Source organism: Macadamia integrifolia, chromosome 2, assembly GCF_013358625.1.
Source record: "Macadamia integrifolia cultivar HAES 741 chromosome 2, SCU_Mint_v3, whole genome shotgun sequence".
Taxonomy (NCBI): Eukaryota; Viridiplantae; Streptophyta; class Magnoliopsida; order Proteales; family Proteaceae; genus Macadamia; species Macadamia integrifolia.
The window spans coordinates 16,058,472-16,086,339 of record NC_056558.1 but is presented as its reverse complement, the minus strand read 5'-3'; the positions used below and the strand labels follow the sequence as shown (position 1 = coordinate 16,086,339).

The 27,868-nt window shown below is 38.5% G+C and overlaps 1 protein-coding gene across 3 annotated transcripts in view; it reads left to right on the top strand.

Moving 5' to 3' along the window:
* Positions 1–27,868, top strand: part of LOC122062708 — a 38,546-nt gene that overhangs the window by 8,095 nt on the left and 2,583 nt on the right. For 2 of the 3 annotated variants that reach the window (XM_042626354.1, XM_042626359.1), the window contains exons 2-17: positions 1,772–1,857; positions 1,963–2,334; positions 2,457–2,540; positions 2,666–3,097; positions 7,943–8,009; positions 9,559–9,700; positions 9,822–9,931; positions 10,010–10,189; positions 10,365–10,615; positions 10,706–10,924; positions 11,006–11,224; positions 11,327–11,380; positions 11,481–11,546; positions 11,658–11,798; positions 11,881–11,934; positions 17,909–17,968. In XM_042626354.1, coding sequence (XP_042482288.1) covers positions 1,772–1,857; positions 1,963–2,334; positions 2,457–2,540; positions 2,666–3,097; positions 7,943–8,009; positions 9,559–9,700; positions 9,822–9,931; positions 10,010–10,189; positions 10,365–10,615; positions 10,706–10,924; positions 11,006–11,224; positions 11,327–11,380; positions 11,481–11,546; positions 11,658–11,798; positions 11,881–11,934; positions 17,909–17,968 — 2,537 coding nt within the window. Of the gene's footprint in view, positions 1–1,771; positions 1,858–1,962; positions 2,335–2,456; positions 2,541–2,665; positions 3,098–7,942; positions 8,010–9,558; positions 9,701–9,821; positions 9,932–10,009; positions 10,190–10,364; positions 10,616–10,705; positions 10,925–11,005; positions 11,225–11,326; positions 11,399–11,480; positions 11,547–11,657; positions 11,799–11,880; positions 11,935–17,908; positions 17,969–27,868 lie in introns of those variants that run through there. The other variant, XM_042626366.1, reaches the window with a different exon arrangement.

Genomic DNA, 27,868 nt, shown 5'->3' with positions numbered 1-27,868 from the left:
TTTCTGATGAAGATGGGGAACTCTCTTTTTTTTTTTTTTTGGGGGGGGTGGGTGTTATTTCGCAGTTGTAGTGTTGGGCATTTTTTTTGTTTGAGCTGTATTGTCATCAGTATGCTATGCGTTCTACAGATAGTTCATATATTCTTTTTGTCACGTGGTCAAGCCTCAGTTTGCTTGTTGTGGCTCTCAATTTTATGGAAGTTGCTGCTGGTTTGCATCTATTTGGGCTTATTGTAGGAAAGTGGACAGGTAGAATTCTGATGATAGGATGGGATCAATGAATGTGTGGAAAGTAATAGATGTTTTTTTGGTAACTCTGGTTCTATTTTGTAGGGCATTATTTGGCCTGTGCATTTATTTGTGCTCATCCTTTTTTTCTTTTTATCTATTGTTTGTCTTTGTTTTCTTCTTGGAGCCAACCATCATACCCAATATAAATCTTTTGATTCTCTTACGTCTCCTAGATGAATACAATTCATATTTATTACTGGTAAAAGAAATGGGTTCTGGTTGGAGAAAAATTCCCTCTATCAACAAGTTATTTGGTGGGTAAGATCTTGTTCCTTCTAATAACTCACAGAGAATGATCTTCAATGATGGAACTGGAACAAAAGGGAATGATCATAACTTGAGAAAACTAGTCAAGGATATGTGGCATAGTTGTCATGGTGGCGCCTAGCCGTCCAAGTGCCCTTTGCTGGAAGGGCGCCTTGGTTGCCTAGGTTGCACCTAGTTGCCTTGTTGGTGTCTCCTTGGTTTTCCCCCCTCCACTGCCTTAGGTCGCTTAGCTTCCATGACAACTATGATCTGTGGTGCATATGACATGCTAATTCCACTTTGTTGCCCTCTTCGTGGCTAATGTGAGAACAGCTACATAAATAGCATTGAGCCTTAGGTGGCACAGAGGAAGATACTTGTAGGATAGAAAATTTAGGCTGGGTTAGGAGTTCTTACAAACTACATTCTGAGTCTCCAGCATTCTTAATTATAATAAGAGATATTTATTTGACAAACGTTTGCGATATTGCTTGGAAATTGCTACATTCAATTTCTTTTCTAGTATAATTCTGGGATTGTTTTGACTCATTATGGAATGATATCCTTGTCGGTCTAGTACTGTATCAATTTGGGGTATCCTTTGTTTGTACAACTCTTGGTTTCCCAATGGTCTTGTGTAGTAGGGCAACTTAAATTCAAATATCACTCATGCTTGGAAGAAAAAAATTATTATAGTTTAGGGTTTTATGGAGACTAGGGTTTAAAAAGATAGGGTTCGAAGGTGAAAGTCAAGTTTATGGGATTATGATATCATGTAAGAAAGGCAGGTTGAAATTCTATAACAGATTTTGAATTTCTGCGACAAAATTGGGTTTAAGAATCAGACTCTGTGCTAGGGCTGAGTATCACCAAACACCTGAAAAGGGAGGATATGCAACTAGCAGAAATAGAATATATGGCTGGGTGATTAGATATGATGGTTAATAGAAAATTTGAAGGCTGTAGATATGGACAAAATGAGTGAGGACTGGCTATTAAGTTATGATTTTTGTAAGAAATGGAGGCAGCGAGGAGATTATTTTACTGATTGAGTTATTTCTACCCCCTTCTTGTCATGTTTATTTGACAGTTGTAAGATGGATGCCATTTGTTCAATTAAGGAATCCATAAGTTAAATTAAAATCTTGAGTAGATGTACATTTGATGCTGAACCTGCTATTGATACTCAGGCAATGATGCTTCTGCTGATATTTGTTTTATTTTCATGAGTCAGGGACTTGCAGAACTTCTTTTCATCCTATATGTGCAAGGGAGGCAAAACACAGGATGGAGATTTGGGGAAAGATTGGAACAGATAATGTAAGCGATCTCTTTCCCACCTCGAGAAGGTTTGTCACTCAGTCTTGCCCCATCATATATTATGATGTGCCCATTATCTAACTTGCCCTGTGTAAACCTCTATAGGTTGAACTGCGGGCTTTCTGCTTGAAGCACTCTGTATATCAGGACACTACGGTTACTCAACAATCAAGTAGCCCTTTGCCTGTGGTTGATGGTTGTGAGACTTCTGTATCTCAGTCTTCTCTGACATTGGTGGAAAGTGAACCACACAATTCAAGGCTTGGAATCAAGAGCGGAGAACAAAGCATGGTCCATTGTGAAACCACTGGTATTAATTCTAATAAATCTGGGGATGTTGAGGGTACAGGACTGGGTTCAAGATTTAGGCCTGAATGCGGTGATGCACAGCTCATTACCATGGAGGCTCTTGGAAGAAACAGCAATGGGGATATTGGTTCGACTGACTCCCTTGATTTTGTACGAATTCTGAAGAAGGTAACTAGGTTATTGTGTGAATTCATTCTTCTGAACTCACACTATGTCTTGGATTCTTAGCAGAATTCATTATACATTTATTTGTTGTTGCACTAGTTCTTGACCTTCTGCTGTCTATGCAGATAATAGATCAAGGAAAAGCCTTCGTGAATGATGTAGCATTAGAGATTGGCATTTCGTCTGAATCATTGACTGCAACATTTGCGGTATTTTAGAAAAAATGCTATAACTTCTTATTTTCGTTTTTCATTTGTTGGTAAAATAAGTCATGGACGGATTTTTATTGCTTTTCCTTTTTCATCTGCTTTATTGCGTTTACTTTTTCCTGTAGGGAGATCACCCCTCCTTTTCCCCTGGCTTGCAGCCCAAGATAATCAAGTGGCTTGGAAATCATGCTTATATGGGTACTTCACAGAAAAACTTGAAAGTTAGGAGCAGCTCCACAATTTCATCAAGGGCTGTGATTGCAGGGCCTGATGGTCCTAATGGTGTCGCAGTCGCAGATTCCAGTCACCCAGATGCTGTTCCTGTCAAGTCAGTTCCACCAAGGAGGACGACAAAAAACAACATAACGATTTTGAAGGATAAGAAAGTTTTATGCTCCTCTGGGGAAATACTTATCAAGCAAAATGATGATGGAACAGTGACAAGTGAATTTAATGAGCAAGCTCTTGTTCGTAATGAAGAGTTGAATGATGGTTCTGGTAATGAATTTGTCTCTCTTAATGGAGATCGTTGCAAAGACACACATGTCACTAGCAAGGTAACCATATTTACCGGCATCAACAAATTCAATATTTTGATTTAAAAATTTGTTTACCCCGTCTCCTGTGACTGAAGCCCTGAAACTTAAAAATGGAGTTAAATTCAATATTTTAAGTTAGGTTGGTAAACTCATACAATTTTTAACCTGTGGTAGAAAATCTCAGTATTTGCTTCCACTCTTATCTTGTTTGAATTTGGAATGGAATTTTAATTAGCTTTTAAGAAACTCATTTCTTGTTCGGGGCAGTACATGTATGCCGGTTCTTTTTTCTTCCCAGTTTTTATCTTGAATCATATGTTCACATTCCTTAATTTTATCACGGTCTATTTTACGAATAATGTAGCTATAGAATTTGTTTACCTTTGGAAAGTTGGTTTTCTCAAGCTGTTTTTGACCAGTTACTGCTCTTTCAAAGGAATCTGCTATCACCCATACTGAAGTTGAATCATTGTTTTATGCTGCTGACCTTGAACAGCTGTGTCATTTGTGGTTTTAGATTCCTTTTTCTGATTGGTAGTTGAGAAAGCTTTGGCTTTTTGACAGGATTTAGGGAAGAACAGTTTGGTTAAATGACTAAAATTGCAGTTTGATGATTTTAGGCTGAGATGTGGGGGTAAAGTGTCATGTCAACCGTAACTTTGCTTCCATTTTCATGAAAATTGGAATTTTGCAAACTCTCTGTGTTTCATGGTTGGGCTTGTCTGAATGGTGTTTGCTCTAAGAGGTCAAAATGTTTTCTTTTTACTTACTGGGCCTTTATCTGGTCCATTTCTTTAATGTGCCCTGAGAAGGTACAATTTCTTGAGTTAAGGATCCCTCACCAATATTCCCTTTTGGATCCAGGTGCTTCTGCTCTTCCTTCATCTGTTGTTTCTAATCTATATTTATACTAAATCTTAACTCTTCTATCTGTTGATGGTCGGTGGCAAACAACTTAGACTTGAGGTCTCGGAAGTGTGCTGCTCCATGCTGTGTGGAATGGTAGGTGTGTAACTCGAAGCTTGGTAAAAAAGTTTCAATCTCTGGTTTGTTTGAGAACTTTAGGCTCAGTGCTTCTCTGAAACTAGCAGTGAGCAAGGATTAAAGTATCGGCATCGGTCACCGTGTTGGTCGGTTAAATGTAAGATACGTATCGGAGGGTATCGTATCGTATTGGAGATACGCTAAGATATGCTAAAGATCAAGGATTAAAGCATTAGTATCGCTCACCGTATTGGTCGGATGAATTTAAGATACGTATTGGAGGCTATCATATCGTATCAGAGATACTTTAAACCATGGTGGTGAGGTTGTAAAGTCAAGAAACTTCACTAAGGAACTTTAGGAGTTTCTTGGAAGCTGAAATTGTGGGAGTAGCTGTGAAAACTTTCCTGCTCTATGCATCTCTTAGGCATGTCATTCTTATCCGTTTGTTAGAAACCCTGAAATAGCTTCTATGATGTGGGTCCAGTGAAACACTTATAAATTTCAGGATATCTTACTTATTTCATTCTTCTTTTATTCCTTTTTTCTAAGAAAATCCTTACAGTTAGCTTGAAATCAAACAGAATGACACCGACTCAATGATGTGGCCTTCTGCCTTGATGAATGTAATTTAGATTCTTTCATCCAGGGAGTACATCAGCCTTTCACCTTTGTACTCTTAAATAATGCATTGATTGGTTGGATCAGATTTGGGGAGGATCCTTTTTGGGGGGGGGTGTATTTGGGCCAGAAGGTGGAAGGTTATGGTACCATATTTTGAATCGGTCCATCACCTTTTTTGTTCATTGCAACTCTGCTGGAAGATTATGGTGCCATATTTTTAATTTCTTGGTATGAGTTCGTTGCATCAGGGGGTATTTGGATATGTGGTGGAGTTGGCATTAGGCCCTATTTGTTAATTAGGGAAGTATCTGAAACCTTAAACCATTGAGAATTGAAACTCGAGGTCCACCCTTTAGGCCCCGTTTGTTTAATGGGGACTATGGGGTGAGAATCTTGTGGGATTGGGACCCACATGGTGATTGTGACGACTAAATAAACGGACAGGAAGGGGGAAGTGAAGTTCCCTTTAACTTTACCATTCCAGATCTGTCTTGCTGCATTAACACCAAGTTTGCTCCCCTATGAAGAGAGGCAGCATCTGTTGCTGGCTTGCTGCATCGGCTGCGGAAGTCTTTCAGGAATGGACTGTTGCAACTGGTGATCAGCTTGACGATCAGAGGGCCAAAGAGATAACATTGCGAGTTTGTTTCGCCCCCGTTGATTCCATTCTTGTAGCTTCGGCAGTGCTGCCTGGTGCGCAAGGATTAAAGTATTGATATCGGTCGCCGTATCAGTTGGCTAAATTTAAGATATGTATCGGAGGGTATCGTATCGGTATCAGAGATATTTTAAACCATGTCTAGTGGTTGCACAAAATCCCTGGGTTCACGAAGTGCTTCTCTGTTCATTTTGTATATGATCGTTGACGTGGGTCCAAGGTGGTTATTTTGAATATGTTTGTAGATGATATCATTATTTCTGGCATAATCATCACAATGTCTAGGCGACCCAAGGCATTGGAGGGGGGTCAAGATGCAAGGCTAGCCTGCCTAGGAGACCGAGGGGACCAAGGCAACCAAGGTACGTAGATGCCTATGTGACGCCTTAACAACTATGATTATTCGTAATAACTCATTTGGAATTGGAGCTGTTAAGGTGTATTTGCATTGACATTTTCATATGCAAGATTTGGGAATGTTCAGATTCTTAGTTATGGAAGTTGTCCATGGTACAAAGGGAGTCAATCTATCTTAGGGGAAGTATGTCCTCAAATTTTTTATCTGAAAATAGGATCATGGGCTCTAATCCTGTGGATACACTTATGGATCCTCATTTGAACCTTGGAGCGTATGATACCAAAGAATTTGTGGACAAACATCAGTACAAGCGACTTGTTGGAAGACTTATGATGCAGATAAGTCATTTAAAGAGTTTATTTTATTGGAAAAAAGCCTTGGGTTGGGTTATGTATGTGTTGGGCCTTTGATCTCATGGGTTTTCTTTGTAATATACCACTTTAATGGGCCTAAACTATGAATAGAAAGTAGGAAAACGAGATTTAATTCATTAGTTTAGTTAGAGTCTTGTTTTGAGTCTAGTTTCTTTGTCATTTCAGTTTTCTAGTCAGTTTAGGTTTCCCAATTAGTTAAGGATTGGGTTAGACCTTTGGTTTTTAGTGTTTGAGTTTGTTTTGAGTCTACTATAGAAGTTTGTAAAAGGCTACAACATTGAACACGAATTTATTAATGAAATTGGAGCTTTATGTGATTCTTCAACAACTGAGATAGCTGTATGTGAGAGGCATAGGCTGAGATAGCCATCCCACCCACATTATCCCATCTCAATCCTTCTTTTCTTTTTTATTATTTCATCATCTTCTTCATCCAACAATAAGTAAGTATTGCATCCAACAATAAGTAAGTATTGTTCTTCAAGTTTTCTTTGAATTTCTTCAAGTCTTCTAGAAGGTTGGATGCCACATGTTTTTTCGGATTAAGCAATTCAGCCATCCAATTGAATTCAAATCTTGACCAGGCATTCAATAACTCTAATTTGGAGATCATTTCAGATCTTTGCTCTTTCTGGTGGTTTGATCTTGAGATATTTGCAAAATGCCAATTCTGCCCTTCCCTTTTCAAGCTCTGGAAAAAGTTACTGTTTTGTGTTCAAATAGTTACTAATTTGCTTCCTTTTGTTGATTCAAGTTTACTCTTGTAATCAGCGATTGTTTGCACTTTATTACCCTAATTTTGAGCGGGAAATTACTGTTTTGCCCCTCACGGTTATTGTTTTGTTTTTCCTCCATAGTTGCTGTCTTATTTCACTCCTAGTCTTCATTATTTATATCTGGACCATCCTTTGAGTATAGATCCTTGTCAACTGGCTACTATTTTGATTCTTTCAAATTTAGTACTACATTAACTTATCGACCTAACTGTTACTTGACCTAATATACCATTTGGTGTGGATGTTATTAGTCAGTTCATGGAAAATCTTAAGTAGACCCGTTGGATGATTCTTTCGTATTTTGAGATCTCTTATAGGTGATCCTGGGAGGTCTTGTTTATCGACGTTATAGTCATACTGATACCATATTTTACTTTGATGCTGACTTGGTTGGTGTTGATGGTGATCGTAGATCTACTATTGGATACTGTATGTTTGTTGGTGGAAATCTTGTTACCTGAAGGAGTAAGAAGCAGACTATAGTGGCTTGGTCTGTTGGAGGCTGAATACATAGCTATGACGTGTACGACAGCTAAAATGATGTGGCTGAAGCCTCTCATTCAGGAGTTGGGATTCTCAGTTACTAAACCTATGGTGATGTATTGTGTTAATCAATCTGCGATTTATATCGCCAATAATCCTGTTTTCCATGAGAGGACTAAGTATATTGAGGTCCGCTGTCAATTTGTAAGGAATGACAAATTGACACGCTGCTTTTATCGAAATGTGTCAAAATTTGGAACCATTTTGATTGAAACACTGCTTTTATATGTATTGTTCTATACGGAAACTGTTGAAACTGAAATTTCTGCTGAAATGCCGAAATTTATGTCGAAACCCTACATTCCTACTGAGTCATACTCCTTTGCTGAAACCGAAATATTTTGCAAAATCTCAATGGTTTTGACTAAGATTTTGGAATATGCTTATGTCTGATATTTTTGAAGTTGTCATCAGCATATAAAAGTGTATGGAAGTGGTAGTGAATCGCCAGTTATTTTTCTGTTTCTCGTTGATATCTAGTCTCCCCATCCTACCTAGTTCTTTTATGAATAGTAGTTTTGAACATGACTGTGGTCTGCGTTGCAGATTAGCCTGGAGTCTTCAGGGCATCAAGAGGTGGGTTCTTCTGTTGATGAATCACCTAGATCTGAAGGTATGTTGCTCTTATTGTCTGGCTAACTTGGGCTAATTCATCGATTTTTATTATCCGTTTGCCTCAATTCTTTGTTATCCGAGCATTGCTTTGGGTTTAGTTATCTTCGACTTACTTGCAAATTGATTAATTATTTCCATTTGTTCATTTATCAATGTTGGTTAGACTTAATGTTGGAGATGATAGTGTCTTGTTTATGAATTAGAACCACTTTGATGGTATTTTGTAACTTATTCCATGTTTACCACTTGTGTCAGTCTGTCAGAACTGTGGTGACACATTGTTCTGAACCAGTAGAAATGTTCATGTACTGATGTAGAGATGGATTTGCCTCTTTTTTTTTTTTTTTTTGAATTTTTTTTATTTCTACTGATTAGAGTTCAGTTTTAGTTGTTTAACATTGTTAGTTGTGTCGATTTTTTGACTATTAGAAAGAGAGGTTGGAGTTGCAAGTTTGTCAATTTTCTCATGTTCCTAATCATATGTAATGGGTTGCTAGACCTTGACCTTTTATCTTGATTATGGTGCCAATACAGTTATTCACGTGCTTGCATACAATTAAGGATGTCATTAATTTTTTTCCCTGTGCCCTTGGAAGCTTGACCTTTTGGCTTGATATGATGTTATTAAAAAATTATTCGTCCACCCTTTTTAGTGCATAGAACTTTTGACTTTATATGTTGCTAAATGGTCGACCTCATCGGTTTTTTCTACAGCCTAATTCCGATAGAAATCAAGGGTTTAAAGATCAGTATTGGAGCCTGGATTTTTTCTTGTTGGTACTGATTTAGATATGTTTGAATTGGGCAATTGACACCAAGGATCAGCTGATTCAGACTGGTCTCATCTTATTCTTTTCCACATCAGTATCTGCCCCTCCTTAAACCATTTGCGAGATCTTTGAATTGGTGATCCTCCATGAATTTCTAAGCTACTAATTGATTGCCCTTCTTGTTTGTTACTTTATATAATTTTGGTTGTTTGTCCATAACTATCCTTAAGCTCCAGGGTTTTTTTTTAATTAGAATGCTACCCAATACTGTTGTGTATGCCCAGACACATGGGAAGTGGAGCTGAGGCATAGGTGTCTTTTCACAGATTGGTTCCACTTCCCCATGTGAGTGTGCCCGATTGTCTAGGCGTACGCAACACTGTCGGTTAGCTTTCTTTTTCCCTAACTTTTAATAATGAGTGTGCTGTTTAATTTTACATTCTTTCTTCAATCTACACAAATTTTTTCAGACTTTGATTCCTCTACTTTATATGAATACTGTTCCTCTCCACTTAAAATTTGCATTTCTTCTGCACATTTAATACTGGAAGATCCTAGTCTTAATTTCTTCGAATAATGATTTCTGTTGATTTGTGTTATATTTTACATCATCATGAGTGGTTAGAAAGTCAACGACAATGTTTTCTTTTGACTGAGATAAACAGATTCTAATATTGAACTGATGTTATTGACATTGGTTCCCAAATTAGATACTGAAGGTACTGCATTTATAGTTCCTCTGTAATGCTAATACTGTGTTCTGGACTGGAAACCCAGCTATAGGTGCAGAGTCTGACAGATTGAAGAAAGTTCAAGATAACATGGCTGATACTTTTCTGCTGAATACTTTTGTGGACTCTAATGGTGAAGACTCTGCTTGTGCAGCTGATATTGTGACCCCGGTTATGCATAATCCTGAGTAAGAGTTTTCGAAGTCAAAATTCGTTATGTAATCCTTGGAATATTAATCTATATGGTTTGATGAAGTCTTTAACATGTTATATTGACAAGTTTTTAACATTTATGGCCATGTGATGCAGAAGTAGAGAAGTATCTTCAACGACTTATATTCATCCATTTATCCTCAAGAGGATGATGCATGTGCAGCATATGCTTTCCAAACAGGAAAACACAGCCCATGAGAGTGTTGGTAAAGCCTTTCCCTTGGGTTATTTGAATGTCATACTTGGAATGGTCTAAATGATCTTTTATTTTATATTTTTGGCAGGTTCAATTGATAAAGACATCTCTTCCATTGAGGCATCTGATGGTTTAAAACTGAAACAGTTGATTAAGGCTAGAACGATGGGAATCTTGGAGTACTCTCCAGAAGATGAAGTGGAAGGAGAACTTATTTACTATCAGAATAAGTTGGTTGACCTAACAGTTTCGAGCCAGCACTATTGCGGTATCACCTTTGCACCTTTAATATACTTGCAAGCTTGTTATCCCCATTCTTTTCCTTGCAATTGTGTTGGATCTAAGTTTTTTGAATTGTAATTCTTTGTTTCTTGTTTTCTTTATGTTATTTGTCCACCCTGATATGTGACTGTACTTTCCTTATTGTGTTTGAAATGCCCCAGCAGCTGATTTGATTTTTAGGGTTGCGAAAAGTCTTCCAGAGGAGATGGATGCTGTAAGGAACCAAAAATGGGATGATGTACTTGTCTATCAGTATCTGTGTGAACTTCGAGAAGCAAAGAAAAGAGGAAGGAAAGAGAAACGCCACAAAGAAGCCCAGGCTGTGCTTGCTGCTGCAACTGCTGCTGCAGCAGCTTCTTCGAGAATTTCATCATTTAGGAAAGATGGGCATGATGAACCTGGTCAACACAAGGTGCTAAATTTTTTTACACAGGCATACATCATCGATTTTGATTGAAAGAGGTAACTGACAATTCTTTTCCACTTGCATAATCTTTTGAAGGTCAATACTGTCAGTGGGAGGGCTGGGCCCCATTCTCAGTTGATGCCGCGGGCAAAGGAAACACTCTCAAGGTTGGCTGTATCAAGTGCTTCATCAGAAAAACAGTCCAATAACTTCCAGTTGTCCACAGATTTCTCGAAAGACAGTCCAAGATCATGTGATGTTTGTAGGCGCTCAGAGAAAATGTTGAACCCTGTCTTAGTTTGTAGCAACTGCAAGGTTCTGTATCCTTTCTTGTATATAAAGTAACTGTATACTGCCTATCTGGTTTTGGGATTAATGAGGAAATCACAATGACAGGTTGCGGTTCATTTGGGCTGTTACCGTAATGTGAAAGATCCTGTTGGTCCATGGTACTGTGAATTGTGTGAAGAGCTATTGCCAAGAAGCCCAGGAGCTATACATCCAAATTCTCGGGAGAAGCCTTGTTTTATTGTCCAGTGTGGTTTATGTGCTGGCTCGACTGGTGCCTTTAGAAAGTCAACTGATGGTCAGTGGGTACATGCTTTTTGTGCTGAGGTAAGTCTTCTGTTGTTATTCAATTGGTTGATTACCTTCTCTTTCCTCCTATTTTGAATTATATGCATGTGTAATGTTCCATTTCTACTTTTTGCTTTTTAGTGGATGTTGGAATCAACATTCAGAAAGGGACAAGTCAATGCTGTTGACGGGATGGTATGGGCATTCTTTTAGGTTGTTAATTTGGATATGGTTCAATATATAGATTACATTCTATGTTACATATGTAACTGTGTGTAAATCGTGGCACATTCAGGAGACCATTTTGAAGGAAAGAGATGTTTGCATTGTCTGTTGTCGAAGAGTTGGTGTCTGCCTAAAGGTTAGGGTTGCTCAACTATATTCTCCAACTCAGTTTTTGCTTTGACTTTAAAGCATGGTGGAATTAAGATAAATTTCTGTGTATTGTAAATGTTGAATTCTTTTGTGGCAGTGTAACTATGGGAACTGCCAAAGCACATTTCATCCTTTTTGTGCAAGAAATGCTGGCCTTTACTTGCATGTGAAGACTAGTGGAGGCAAGGTTCAACACAAGGGTTACTGTAATAGGCATAGTGTGGAGCAGAGAGAGAAGGTGACATTCAGTTTGTGTAGCATGGTGGTAGTTGGTTTTTCATTTGTCTCTCTCATCTTCACCTTAATCACTTACTACACAGGCTGAGATGCAGCATCATGGGGCAGAGGAGTTAAAAGGCATCAAGCAAATTAGGGTAAGTGAGGAGGTACTCTAATTAATTTTCATGTTCGCATTCAGTTATGGGCATCTTCTGTCTTGCTTGTAAAGTCATTACGTTAATGTTTAAATGCTTGTATGTTTCCCCGTTTAGCATGTTGATTAGGAGTTGGGGATATGTTATGGTTCCTCAAGGATATATTCTCGAAAGGAAAAAAAATTACATTTAGAGGCATTCAACGTACGTTGGGAATTCTTGTAAACATTAGTAAACTTCGGATGATGTTTGGATATCTTGAAGGATGACTGTCTAAAGTGTATTCTATAGCTAGGTGTGGTGTTACTGCACACTAAACTAGTGTAGGTCATTGGATTGGTCTCATTCTCTATTTAAAGATCTAGGGAGTACTATACTTTGCATTTATATTCTTTCTAGGGAAAATCTGTGTGTATTAATTGAGGACAAAAATCATCTAGGTATGTGTTCTTAGGTGAGTGCATAACAAGTTTGTGTTCTTCTTAGGTGAGTGCATGACAAGTTTATGGCACTTGTAATACATATTACTCAACCCAGCTATGCATTACCCCAACTAAATGGGGTCTGCTATATAAAATCTGTTTCATGATTCGACTCTATTCAAATTCATACACGTCGTTCCTAATCCATGTATGTCATTTCTCACCACTTCTTCCAAAGTCATTTTAGGCTTGTCCTTTTCTCCATGGTTCAAGAACTCGGCGAGATCTTGCCGAGATCTCTTTTTTTTGAAAAGGCGAGGAGTTGTTCACACAGGCAAGGTAGAAAAACTGCAATATCTCGAGCGAGATTTCGAGATCTCGGTTCAATAAATCGTATCGAACAATTTCGGTTCATCTCGGTTCATTTTTGGGCCAAACAATACTATTAAAGCCATGTTTCGACTTGACCTGGCGAGATTTCTCGCTGGTTTCGCCTCTTTTTTCCTCTAGCTCCCATTTTTGAGAGAAAATCAACAAAAAAACTGTGGAACATCTATTCTTTGGCTGAGATCTTCACTCTAAGTTGCATTGAAGCCAAGATATCCAAGATTGGTGGTGGCTTTTCCCCTCAAGAACTCTCTTAAGGTAAAAACTTCTTCCCAAATCCATTTTTTTCAAAGTAACATCATCAAATCTTGTTTCTTACCATTGTTTTTTTATATGTCATGATACTAAGGGTGATCTATACATTCATGGAAGAAAAATTAATTTTCTGTTTTTAAATTAATTTTTTTATTTTTCTGTTACAATAAATGCTTTTCTTGGAAAAATATGATTTATGTAAGATGTTTGCTACTCATTTTTTTATATGTTGGTCACCAAAGGCTGATCTACAGCCTCATGGTGGCCATTTTTTTTTCAGCCAATTAATTAATTGAAAATTTGAAATATATAATATATTAAATAATTACAAAAAAATCAAAAAATTATGAAAAAAAATTTCTGTTTTGGATGGAAAATTACTCTAATGTTGTGTGAATATTGTTTGTATATTTTGAAATGAAAATGGTGTTATTAGTTGCACTCTAGTATACTTTATTATGAACTTTGATTTATTATTAATAAAAAATATGATTTAAAATTATGGAAAAAATTATAAAAAATAGAGGATTAATATGTAATAGTTACATGTTATTGAGTAGCTCTTAATGCATGCATTCTTTACAATATAGTGTTTATGTTGAATAGTTACTAACTTATTATTTCCTAATTCATGCACAAACACTTTTATGTAATAGTGTTGAAGACTTGAAGTTGGGGAACAATGTCTACTTCTCATGGTGGTGATATTGCATGGTTACATGGGGATCCTATGTCCGATGATAAGAAAAAGTCAAGGTGTAGGTATTGTCAGAAGATGATAAATTCTGGAGGTGCTACTAGGTTAAAGCAGCATTTGGTTGTGGGGTATAAGGATGTTACCAAATGCCCCCAAGCACCATATGAAGTCATAAAATATGTACAACGTAGTCTAAGAGGTGAAAGGTGAAAGAAGGCAGAGAAACAAAGGTTGGACCAAGAATTCGATGAGGCAGTCTTAGAGAGTCATCCTCACCCAACAACAGTGGATGTTGACTCTGATGACTCTGATAGTGATTACAACCCAAAATCAGGTATGTCAAGGGCAGAATGGAGAGAATTGCAAAAAGTTAAGGCAGTGAGCTTAGTCTCTCATCAAATAGAAAAGGTTAGGCGGGTAGAGATGAAGAGAGGAGCAGGTGACTCTGGTTGTAGAGTAGCTGCATCAGATTTGCCTCTCACAGAGGGAAGAATGAACAAGAAGCAAATGAATGTGGATGTGCCTCTAAGGAGCTCAGAGTGTGAGGGCTGCCACAACCCCATCACCACCCCGAAGATATCCTGATGAGAGGCAAGATCCTTTGTTATTTAGATTGCAGGATACATATCAAAGAACCACAAAGCAAGCTTAGGGTATATGGAAACAACAACTTGGGCAAGCTTGAATGTATATTTGTATGTGATTCATCAATCAGCAATAGGAATTAGAAATTATGGCTTTTATATATTCTAATGATTAAGTTGTGTCAAAATGGTGATTGTGGAAGGTGGATTGATGAATATATCATACTAGATGAAGTGTTCGAAGACTCATCGTATACTTACATAGGGTACATTGTCAAAGTACTATTTTGAGTTTGTTTTTTGCAAATCTGATGTTTCCATTGTGTTTAGAATGGCTAAATAGGGTAAAAACATAGTTTCAGGGCCTACAAAGGCCATATGCCCATCGAGATCTACTAGCGAGTCGACTGCCCGGAAAATGCAAGGTTTCGTCGAGATCTCTCTAGATCTCTTTTTTTTGGGATAGCGAGATGGATGGCGAGATCAAGTTTTAAAACCTTGGTTTTGGGCTGGCTTGATAGCCAGTGTTGGACTCTCTTTTTGACAGTTCAATCTACATCACCCACTACTGCAGGGTCCAGGAGGGGAAACTTCTATTCATTTTTAATCTTAAACCAATGTGGACGATAACTTCTATTCCTTTTTAATGTTTGAAAAAAGTTTGGTGGATTATGACCCTAGAAAATAATACTCGATTCGGTTTTGGTTTATGCATTTCTTATCTTGAACCAAACTGAATAACTGAAACCCCTTTAGTTGAGTTTGTGGTTTCGAAATTTCAATTGAAATGATTTGCAAAATATTTCGGTTTCGAGAACCCTCTAAACCAAAAACAGGGTTAACTCTGTAGGCATACCAAAGTTAGATTGAAGTTTTGGTCATTTTGACTCGTCATGGTGAATTTTCAACTCGTTTCGACAAGATTTCAAGTAAATTTCAACTTATTTTACGAATTTTTACTCATTCCAAAAAATATTTGACCTTGCCTTTTGTCTTGAGAATTCCAGGAACTACTAGAATCTCAATTATTTTGGCAAAGTCCTTCATTTTGCTATTGGATCAAGACTTGGTGATCAATGGTGGAGCTTCCACTTCAAATATTTTTTTTGGGGGGGGGGATTTGAATCATGTGGCCAAATTTTCAAAATTTTCATGTATTGAGTTTTGTTTTGTTTTGTAATTTTTTTTTTTTGGGTGGATCACCTATTGAGCTATTATGATGTTTGAGAGATTCTTCATGCAGAGGATGAGATGGCCATTATATGTCAGAGGGTCCAAAGCCCAACTATCACTTCGGATGTTCACTTTCCAATCTAATGCTTCAAACCTATGTAAACATGTTTAAATAGGCAATTCCTATTAATTGTCTATGATGACACTTCTTACATTGTTGTTCTATTAAATGTTTTTTCTTCATTCTTGGATCTTGATACATATTTCAATTGCTTTTATTGAATGTTGTATTTTCTAGTACTAAATTATGTGTAGAATAGTTTACATAAGAGCAATGATACCAAAACAAACAGTGTACAATTCCAACTTAGGGTATGAAGGCATACTACCATTTTGGGTTTGTTTGTGTTTATAACAATCTGAAGGTTCATATATGTTTGGAGACTCTTAATTGTGGTTTCCCAGTGGTTTTAGTCCAAAATATGTCCATTTGACTACTAGAATGGCCAACCAAAGTGCATCAGATTTCAGTTGAATTTCAATCAACTGTCAAAATATTCAAGTTTTGACCTAGGTTGAAATCAAAATCTCTAACTATGCTTGAGTTTGATATTGAATGATATTGTTTGGCTTTATTCAAAATTTTAAAAGCGTTACTGTCTCCTTTAATCAAAAGTTTCTATTATTTCTCCTCATTTCTCATTGTTTTTTCCCAGATAAATATTTATGTGGCTTTACGGTGTCATATTGCTATTGTAAGGCAGAAACCTCCATTTGGTCTTTATTGACCTAGAGGAAGCCTATGGCAAAGTACCTATAGAGTTAATTTGGCATGTCCTAGGGAAGAGAAGGGGCTCTAATGCTATGTGGATATAATTAAGGACATGTATGGAGTGGTGACCCCATTAAGTTGGGATATGGTTTTGCTTCTTGTTGTATGAAGGAATGGTGACGATTGTCAAAACAACAGAAGGCCAAAGTTTTGAATTCCCGATTACTATTGGATTGTACCAAGGATCAGCTCTAAGCCCTTATCTATTCATGCCCATTATGGATGAGTTAACCAAACACATCCAAGAGAAGGTCCCATGGTGTATGTTATTCGTTGATGATATTATTCTAATAGATGAGACAATGGAAGGGATTAATACTAAATTGGAGGTATAGAGATCAAGCTTAGAATCAAGTGGTTTTATGATAGGTAGAACAAAGGCAGACTATTTGATGTGTCCCATACAGTCAGACTAGAAGATGTGATGAGGTGGTGAAACTTACGGAGTGGGAGCTACCACAAGGTGTCTGTTTTAAATACCTGGGGTTGATCTTTAGCAAAGAATGAGATATAGAGGATGGTGTCCCCACATAATTAAAGTGGGTTGGATGAAGTGGAGAGGAGCGTCGGGAGTGTTTATGTGATGAATGAATGCCGGTTAAACTCAAAAGGAAAATTCTACAAGATAGTAATACGGCCAGCTATGACATATGGAGCGGAGTGTTGGGCAGTCAAGAAAAGAAATGTGAATAAGCTGGGTGTAGCAGAGATGAGGATGTTACAAGAGATGTGCAGCAAGATCAGGAGTGATAGAGTAAGGAATGATTATATTAGATATAAAGTGGGGGTTGCACCGATTCAATACAAGCATTGCGAGAGCTTGTTAAAGTGGTATTGTCATGTTCAACGGAGACCCATGGATGCCCCAATAAAGAAGAGTGACCAAATTCATATAAATGGTCCCAGAAGAGGTAGGGGTAGACCTAAAATGACTATGGATGAGGTGGTAAGGAAAGATATGCAAATGTTGGGGCTCGATTCTAGTATGACCGCAGATAGAGTTATGTGGAGGATAAGGACCCGCGTAGCCGACCCCTTGTAGGGGATGTTCCTGTGATGCTATCTTTGTATACTGCTTTCACTTCTTCTTTTACCTTCTACTTCCCTCTTGTTACTTCTTTTATTTTGTCTTTGTATTACTTTTTAGACCCTATTGGATCCATGTAGCTGACCCTATTTAGTTGGGATAATGATATGATTGTTGTTGTTGTTTGTAAGGTAGAAACATTTAAGAAATTAGAATTAGTCATCCGATGTGATCGTACAATACTGATAGGGAGAATTTTTTATTTTTTTTTTGTGCTGATATGTGACGTAAAATCATCTAAATGCTGATAAATTCAATTCCAAAATTGGACTATTATAAATTTCAAAGGAACTCAGACTCTACATTATTTTATGACCTGCTATTGGTCTGTAAGGGATAATGTATGCATCTTATCCACTACACAATTGGTGATCAATGTTGACCAGCATACATCTTCGCTGTGATGATTTCAGCATGGATCCATATAGCCAACCCCATTTAGTTGGGATAAGGCTGAGTTGTATGTATCTTATACTACTACTGTTTACAGGGTAGTGGCATCAATGAAATGACTGACTAATCAATTATATGTTGCAGGTTGAACTTGAGAAGTTACGCCTTCTTTGTGAGAGAATAATCAGACGGGAAAAGTTGAAGGTACTTGCATGTTTGTATATAAATTCAAATGGCTGGTCATTGAGAACAACTTTGGGTTCTCTCTCCCTCCCTCCCTCCCCCCACTCTCTCTCTCTCTCTATATATATATAATATACATATGTATCCTATTTTGTGAACATTCCTCCTTTTTTTGGGGGGGGGGGCATGACACTCCAATTTTGATGTTGAACTCGGGTTACAATACCCTATTTGGGTTCGCTATGGGCCCTACCCAAGTGTACAATAGCCATAAGTAAGAAGAAAATGGTAACTCTGTAAATATAACAAAGATTGCAAAGGGGGAGTGGCAAACTCCTAATAAAACAGAATCTTAAGGGGCTATTGGGTAACTGAATAAGAAAGGACACAATGGAGATTAGCATAGTTGTCAAGTTGTCTAGGAGAACCAAGGCGGTCAAGGGGGTAAAAAACCAACGCGACACCAATGAGACGCTCATCCAGAAAAAGCCGTCTGGACAATCAGGTGATGCCTTGACTACAATGGAGATTGGTATTTATTGTAAAGGGACAAACTAGGAAGGGTTTCTAAATTATGGACAAACCAGGATAAAGGAAAAAGGAAATCAAGAAATAAAGGGCTTTAAAACAAAAACCATGACTTGGGTTGAGGTTGTTTTGACCTCAAGACAAAAACCAGTGGTGGAAAACAGCGACACTGAAGGAGATACCACTTTCAAAGGACCTTGGAAACTCAGCATGGCGGTAGGAATGAAAACCAGACCTGAATTTCTGTGGTAAATCTCTAATCCAGCAGATTCTTGGATTGAAACTTGACAGAATAGGTAGCCACTAGGCAACAATTATACCCTCTGATTAAATTTATCTCGAAGGAGATTGATCAAAATTTATGGGGGCTGTTAGATTGCTCAAAACAGAGAAAGGATTTGATTTTGCAAGCACAGTTACAAGAGATAAAGTAGTAATAATGGAGGAAGAGAGAGGAAAGAACAAGAATACCTGAATGGGGAAGAAGAACTGAATCGCATAACCTGAATGGGGAAGAAGAACTAAACGATTAAGAGGGGAGATAAAAGGTTGCGCACCACAGCTCTTGGCAGCCACGTTGGAGAAAATAACTTCATTCCATTCAAAAGTCTATGAATCCTTCATTACTGCTTGTATTTAAAGACTTAAAACAATTCCTAATCCGTAGCCAAAACTAAACATTAACTTGTCTCTAATGATGACTATAAGGGTAAAGTGCAATAAAGAAAACAATCTCCTATATAGCCCGGTTGAACCAACACGTAGATTTAGACCTGGTTCTTCTTGGGTCAGAGAGCAACCCTATAACTGGCTAACTGCATCAATGCTTCCATTCTTAAAGAACTCTATTCCTATGTACGACCTCCTTGTTTTATTTTGATGGTATTCCAAGCACTTGTGGAGGTAGCAGCATGTCGTTGCCAAGTTCCTTCTAAAAGAATGTTACTTTTGCATATTTTTTTGGCACAAAACTTTATTACCAACCTGATTCAATTGATATGTTCTTTTTCATTGCTTTGGCACAAATGTTGTTTCTATATACAAATATTTCCGTCGTTATAAGCTTGTGGCTGATTTGTAGTGGTGCGTCAGGTTGACAGCTGACACTTATAATTAGACAAAGCCCATCAATCTTTTTGTATGGATATGGGATACGGTTTTGGATATATGTTTTTAAGATGTTTCAGTTCTTCATTGTTTTTGTGTTTTGGCCATGCAAATTTCACATTTTTCGATGTCTATAGAAATCCTTTTACTATTACTATGTTGGATGGAGTAATGACTTGTGTCAAATATGATACCAACACTCTATTTATAATAATGGATAGGAAGATCTAGAATATTACAAGGATTAAACCTCTTGAGGACTTGAGGACCCGTTTGGAATTTGACACTTTCTCTAAAACCCAATTACAACTCCTTCTTAAGCTGGTGCATAGATATCACATATGCCTAACTTGCAGATAATAGGATGAAATATCTACTACTAAGACCTTTAGTAAATATATCAGTCAGTTTTTCGCTACTGGGAACATAAGGCACAATGATGAGACCATATCCACATTCTCTTTGATGGAGTGTTGATCGATATCCTCATGCTTGGTTCAATCATGCTGGATAGGGTTGTGGGCAATGCTGATGGTAGATTTGCTGTCACCAAGGTTCAAAATCTCGGGTTTCGACCCTTGGGGAGATCGAAATTTCGGTGAAAATGTGGGAAATTTCGAGGAAACCAGGGAAATTTTCTCAGTTTGGTGGAAACTTTGGTTTCGACCCAAAAAATGTGTTTTTTTTTTTTTTTTTTGCTTGATTTTTTGTGTACGTCCTATTTTAGATATTTCTAACCCATTCACATAATTAGTTTCATGGAAAAAACACTTAAAGTCATACTTGTGGTATTAACCAAAGTTTGCTAATGTACGTTGAGTTGTTGACTGAAACTATACTACATAAGTAGATATATAAGTTGCTAACTAAAATGTTAAATACATTATTAAAAGTTTAAAACAAACAAAACATAATGTAAAGGATCCAAAATAAATAATAATATTACATAATTGTGAGTTATTTCTCAAGTCTCAAGTCTTAACAGTCAATAGTCAATTCCAAGTAGAGTTTCTAGGCGGTTCCAGTCCACGAGCTACGTACCACTATAGATGTCGTAGCCGCTCCTTTAAATGCACCACGTATGAGTCCTATGACATGTTTTGGAATTGATTATTTTGGTAGTCCGTCACTACCCATCTATAAGATGCATCATCAACATCAGCTAGGTATCCCATCCTAGGGAATGTCTTAGTCACAGTGATAGGGTTTGGATGTGTCACACAAGATTGGATGGATACCCAAAGATACTGTCAACAACAGACCCACCACATGAACTACCCCCTGTCCAATTGAAGTAGAAGGTCCATCGTACTGTCCATATCCAAATGAACCAATGCTCTCGAAGGATGGCACGAAATGTTTGGGGAAGATGGGATTTACTTTTTTGGTCAAAACTCCCTTCCTTAGGTAGATTTTCTATGAATGTGCAAGATCCAAGCTTAGAACGAAGATTTGATGGCATAAGGACAAAATCTTGAGTGTTTTTTCCAAGTTTCCCACTTCATAGGGAAGAAATAGGGGGAGAGGGTCGAAATTTTGAAATAAGAAGGCTTGGTTTCCGGTTTAAGAAGGTTTTATAAAGGCTGACCCATTGGTCCACTCAAAAATTCATCGAAATGTGGGAATTTTGGTCGATACTGGTCAAAACTAGTGATTTTTAAAAGTCACATGGTATTTGGTATCGGAGTCTTGGGATACCGTGGTAATGTGAGAAATTTCGACGGTATAGGTGGAAAATTTGAACCATAGCTGTCACTAAAGAGCTTTATAGGTAGGGTAGCAGGGACAACCGAATTTGCGAGAAGATCATGAAGCCTACAAATGCCATGAGTCATAGCATGAACTTTGCTTCAACACTTGATCGGCCAACCACGGCTTGCTTCTTGCTTCTTGCTTTTCTATATAACAAGGATTCCACCAACAAAGGTGCAATAACCAGTAGTAGACCTGCAGTCATTAGGAGAACCTACCCAATTAGCATACATGAAGGCCTCAACGCTAAGGTGATTATGAGGAGAAAAAAGGATGCCATGTCCTGGGGCAAATTTCAAGTAACGGAGAATACGCATCACAACTTCTATGTGTTGAGTAGGGATCATCAATGTCCAAAATATCGGGTTTCGACCCTTGGGAAGACAAAAATTTCGGTCAAAATCTTGAAAATTTCGAGGAAACCAGGGAAAATTTCCCGGTTTGGTGGAAACTTTGGGTTTGACCCCGAAAATATGTTTTTTTTTTGTCTGATATTTTGTGTATGTCCTATTTTAGACATTTCTAACCCATTCACATAATTGGTTTTATGGAAAAAACACCAAAAGTCATACTTGTGGCGTTGACCAAAGTTCGGTAATGTATGTTGAGTTGTTGACTGAAACTATACAACATAAGTACATATATAAGTTACTAAAAATGTGAAATACATGATTAAAAGTTTAAAACAAACAAAACATAATGTAAAGGACCTAAAATAAATAATAATATTACATAATTGTGAGTTATCTGTCAAGTCTCAAGTCTCAAGTCTCAAGTCTCAAGTCTCAAGTCTCAAGTCTCAAGTCTTAAGTTCAGGTCTCAACAGTTAACACTCAACACTCAACACTTAACACTCAACAGTCAATTCTAAGTAGTGTCCAAATATATTCTATAAAAAAAAATGACTTTTGGGGAAGATGTGATTTGCCTTTTTGGCCCAAGCTCCCTTTCTTAGGTAGATTTGCTATTTAAATGTGCAAGTTCCAAGCTTAGAGTGAACATTTGATGACACATGGGAAAAATCTTGAGTGTGTTATCAAGTTTCCTACTTCACAGAGAAGAAATATTGGGAGAGGGTCGAAATTGTGAAATAAGAAGGCTTGATTTCCCATTTAAGAAGGTTCTATAAAAGCTGGTTCCACCCAAAGGGTGGTCCACTTGAAAATTCTTTAACCGAATGTGGGAATTTTGGTCGATAATGGTCGAAACCATGGTATTTGGTATCGGAGTCCTGTGATACCATGGAAATGTGGGAAATTTTGATGGTATCAGTAGAAACCTTAAACCATGGGAACATGTATGTAATGACTAACCAGGTTAACAAAAAATGCTATGTCAGGGCGTGCTTGAGAAAGATAGATCAAACGCCTCACTAATCTTTGATATCTCCCCTTATCCACATAATCATCGTCTTAGCTACTTAGGTGACCATTAGCTTTAGTAGGAGTATCTGCAGGCTTGCATCCCAACATGCCTGTTTCAGAAAGAAGGTCAAACACATACTTTCGCTAAGACAAGTAGATTTCACGAGAAGACTTGGAAAATTCAATACCAAGGAAGTAACAAAGCTGTCCTAGATCTTTGATCTCAAAATCCTCACTCAAGTATCTCTTGAGGCGAGAGATCTCTGCCAGATCATCACAAGTAACAACGATATCATCTACATAGATTATCAAGATTGCAATCTTCCCACTAGATCTTTTAATGATAGAGTTTGGTCGGCATTGTTTTGAGAGTAGCCTGTAGCAATCATAGCCCATGTAATGCATTCTTTAGCTTGCATACCTTCCCTTTGGTTTTGGAGCAAGTGAACCTAGGGGGAATGTCCATAGACACATCCTCCTTAAGTTCCTGATGAAGGAAGACATTCTTCACATTTGGCTATTGAAGATCCCAATCTAAGTTGGTGGCACAAGACACTGATTGTGTCAGTCTTAACAATTATAGTAAACGTCTCTTGGTGTTCAATCCCATAAGTCTGAGTGAAGCCCTAGCAACAATTTTGGCCTTGTAACGATCCACAATACCATCAACCTTCTGTTTCACTATGAAGACCCACTTACACCCAACTGTCTTCTATTGTGAGGGAAGACACATTAGATCCCATGCGTAAGTCTTCTTTAGAGCATTCATCTCTTCAACCATAGTTGCCTGTCATTGTGAGTCTGCACTAGCTTCCTGCCAGGTATGGGGCATGGGCACAGAGGATAGAGAAGTCACAAAATTACAGTAGAAAGGAGAATGTGAGTCATAAGAAATAGTTTTAGTAATAGGATGTAAAGTACAACACTTAGTGCTTTTACGAATAGCAATAGGCAACTCAAGAGACGGATCAATAGAAGGAGGAGAATTACATGGGTCCAAGGGGACAAGATCAAGCTCGAGAGGAGACAATTGGCGTGGTAGGGTAGGTGGTGGATGTGTAGTGGTTTAAGTCTCCTATCTACGACTACAAACACACATCTCTGGTTGAGGTTGAGCCGAAGTAAGAGTGTCACTCTTCCCCTAAAACGAGACACCGACAGGAATACAATTCCAAAAGGTGGCATATCTTCCATAATGGAAGGAGACTCCCACTGAAGAGGTGTCGTAGGGTAGAGGACGCAGATTCGTGAAAGGCAACATCTATGGTCACAAATTAGTGTCGAGTGGAGGGTGAAAATATCGATAGCCTTTCTGAGTAGGAGCATACCCCAGAATATAGACCGGATACCACGATGATCAAACTTCCGTGAGGATGATGATCTCAAGCATATCAGACATTGGCGAATACCTTGGGAGGAACATGAAAAGCAACGGAGCCCTGAAGAAGATCTAGAGGGGAGAGGAAGGAATGAACACGAGTAGGCATTCAGTTGATTAGAAAGGTGACAGTGAGATTGCATCACTCTAGTATTGGGGAGGAACATGCATCTCAACCATAAGAGAGTGTGCGACCTCACAAAGGTGGTGATCTTTCGCTCAACGACCCATTCTGAGCTGGAGTATTAACTCAACTGGTTTGATGGGTCAGCATGAGTGAAAAGGTAAGCCTGAAAGGACCCTTTTAAGTATTCACAGCCATTGTCACTTCGATGGATCTTAATGGTAGCACCAAACTGAGTCTAAACTATACGGTGGAATTACTAAAAGCACTGGAAGGTATCACCCTTGGTTCACATCATATAAACCTAAGTAGTCTGAGAATGGCAAACAATAAAAGAGACAAACCACCGATACCCATTGACAGACACATAGTGAGATGGATCCCAAATATCAAAATGTATTAATGAAAAAGTAGTGGTACTTTTATTTCCAGAAACAGAATAAGTGATCCCAGTTTATTTGGCCAATACACATGCCTCACAAAAAAACTGACTCAAATTACAATTATTAAAAGAAGGAACAACCCTAGCTAAAGTTTCCAAAAGGGGATGTCCCAACTGATGATGCCACTGTTGTAACTCAGAGATGGAGGTGACGTAAAAGATGTCTGAAGAGCCTGATCAGAGACCAACGTCGAGTCATCATCAAGCAGATATAGGCCACCACACATCCTACCAAATCAAACGTTGCCCTTGTAACCAGACCCAAAAAAACACAATGAGATCGAAGAAAAGTGATTTTGCAATTAAGACTGGAAGCAAGACTACTAATGATAATAGGTTTGTAGGAAAGAAGTGAATATGCAATACAATAGAAAGGGATAAAGAAGTGAGTATAGCTAACAAAGCCCTTTCCCAAAATAGTGGAATAAGTCCCATTGGCCAACTTGACATTATCATTACCAGGATAGGTAGTGTGTACTGTGACAAAAGAGACAGGTAACCTATTGTAGAAGGGACATACATAGTATGGCCATAGAAAGAGATACCTGACCCAGAAGGGGTAGAATGAGCAGAGCTCGCAGTGGTTGATGTAGGAGAGTCTAAACGTGTCAGAAGGCGACGAAGGGCAGTAAGCTCATCGGATGATAGCGAGGTTGTTGAAGTGCTAGGAGCAGAGTCAAAGTTTGGGACCTCAATATGGTTGGCTTGAATTACCGGTACGACCCTTCCCTCGCCCTTTTCCAGATGTATCAGCAGGATGACCATGATGCTTCTAGTAGTGCTTATTAATATGACCCTGCTTCCCACAATAATCGCACTTCACTAGAACTTTGGTAGAGGAACCACCAGACTATGGGGCTGTGCTAACGGACTAAGCGCTTGAGACAATTGCACATCTTTCTATGGGAGTGGAAAACTGTTGTGGAAGCATAGTGGTACGACGACTGTCCTCAAGTTGGATCACATCATATGTTTGATCAAAAGTAGGAAAGGGAGTACAGCTCAAAACGTGGAACCGCAACCGATTAAACTCCACATTCAGCCCTCCCAGAAAGTCATAGACTTGGATCTTGTCCTCTTGTTTCTGAAATCCGGTGACATCCGCTGCTCAATATACATTGTGCGCAGCTCATTGTATTACTGTGATAGTGTGAGCTCTCTCTGCCTCAGGTCACGAATCTTTTGTTGCAATTCGAAGACTTGAGTAGTTGAGCATCATTCATCACATGGGAATAAATATCCTGGGCAGTCTTCCAGATCTTCGCTGCAGAGTTAAGAAGGATATAGCTGCATGAAAGCTGTGGTTGTCTGGAGTTGACAAGGAAGGCCATAACCAGAAAGTTGGCACACTCCCACTTATCAATCTCAGGCCTGTGGTCAGATGCTTCGTGGTTCCAGTGAGGTACCCGTAATAGCCATGGGACTTGATGGAGATATAGATCGGACATGGCCACATGAGGTAGTTTGTGCCATCAAGCTTGATAGCACAAGGAGGAAAGGTGGGAAGAGCTAAGGTGTCTCCACCAATAGAAGCAGAAGAGCTAGTAGACATGGTTGCAACTCAAGGGGGTTTTGCTAATATAAGAGGCACCAACCGGAGGTAGAAGAAGCACAAAAAACTAGCAAAAAGGAAGAAAAACCCTGAAAGACCCAAAAATCGATAAAGGGTGAAAACCTTGACAAATCAGTTTTGGGGATAGCTCTAAAACAGAGTCCTAAGATGGTAAAGTGGCTGGTACATGCCAATACAAGGATCAGTAGCACCAATCGTGACCAACATCAAGACGATTGGTGCATCAAATAGGGAAAAAGCATTGTGGCATCAAAAAGTCAATTTTAGGGAGAAAAAACCTTGAAAAATTGATGGTAGGAGCTAGGTCTCTCAGATATTGTAGAAGAGAGTCTGAGAGCCCAGGGGAGAGAGCGATGAAGGCAAGTTGCTATCTTGGTGGTGGTTGAAGGAACTACCACCGTGACAAAGAAGCAGAAGAAGAGAGATAGAGGGAGGTGCAGATAATGGAAGGCACTGGGAGAGAGGAAAATCGAGAAAGGGAGAAAGATATGGGAGATGGGAGGGAACCCTAGGGTTTTGGATCCAAAGGCATTGTTACCATGTTGGATGGGGTAATGACTTGTGTCAAATATAACACCAGTCCTCTTTATTTATAATATTGGAGAGAAATATCTAGAATATTATAAGGACCATTAAGCCCTTTAAGGACCTAAGGACCCGTGGAATTTGACACTTTTCCTAAAACCCGTTATTACGACATACTATCCTTATGTTGTCTTTGCATGTATCCATGTAGCCAACTCCATTTAGTTGGGATAAGGCTGAGTTGTATCCACGTCTATAAAAACCATGGGAATACTTGACATGCAAAAAACTACCTTCTTACCAATAATATGTAGAATTTTCTTTCCAATTTTATACACTAGTAGGTGTAAGGATTATTATTTCTTTCAATCATGTAAAGAACTTTGTTCAAGAACAGCCAGTGTTTTTAATCCAATTATTGTAATGATTGAGCAGAGATTGGCATGTTGGAAGTGATTTTTTTCTAGGAGGGGAATTGCTCTTATCAAAAGAACCCTTTCAGATATTTCATTCTTTATCCCCTAAGGAGCGGTAGTTAAAATAAAACAAAGCAGTTCTGAAACTCAATAGAGATTTTCTTTGGGAGAAGGAAAATAAGAGGCGTTTTCATCTAGCAGAGTGTACCTTCTCCTGTTTAGACTCCTTCGATGGCTCGGCTATGGGGCCATCGGGGCGTATATGGATGGTCCCATTGTCGATGAGCTTTTGCACTTGCCCCAAATTGCCTTTGGCCGTACATGAGAAATCATTGCTGAGATCACGATGGCGGGCATTAGCATTAGAGGCTCAGGAATATAAAATCGTTGTCTGCCGGAATGGAAGAAAGCTGTTGAAAAGCAGGGGAAGTGGTCAGCCAGCCAGCCAGCCTGGGAGGGATTGTCGGAATTCGAGAATTGATGAATGATGATCGCATAGCTGCCGGAAACCGTGATGATCCAGTTTGTTCGACCAGCCTTTGATGGCTCCATCTGTCCATAACCGATCTCCTTTGTTAGTTAAGCGGAGACTGACTCATCATCCTTTCCCCCTACGATCTGAGGAGTGGGGGCCGAGACCCTGACCAGTTCGAAACAAAAATAAATAGGAACATAGTTCCTATAAAGGGAACCCAAGGACCATATTCTTATC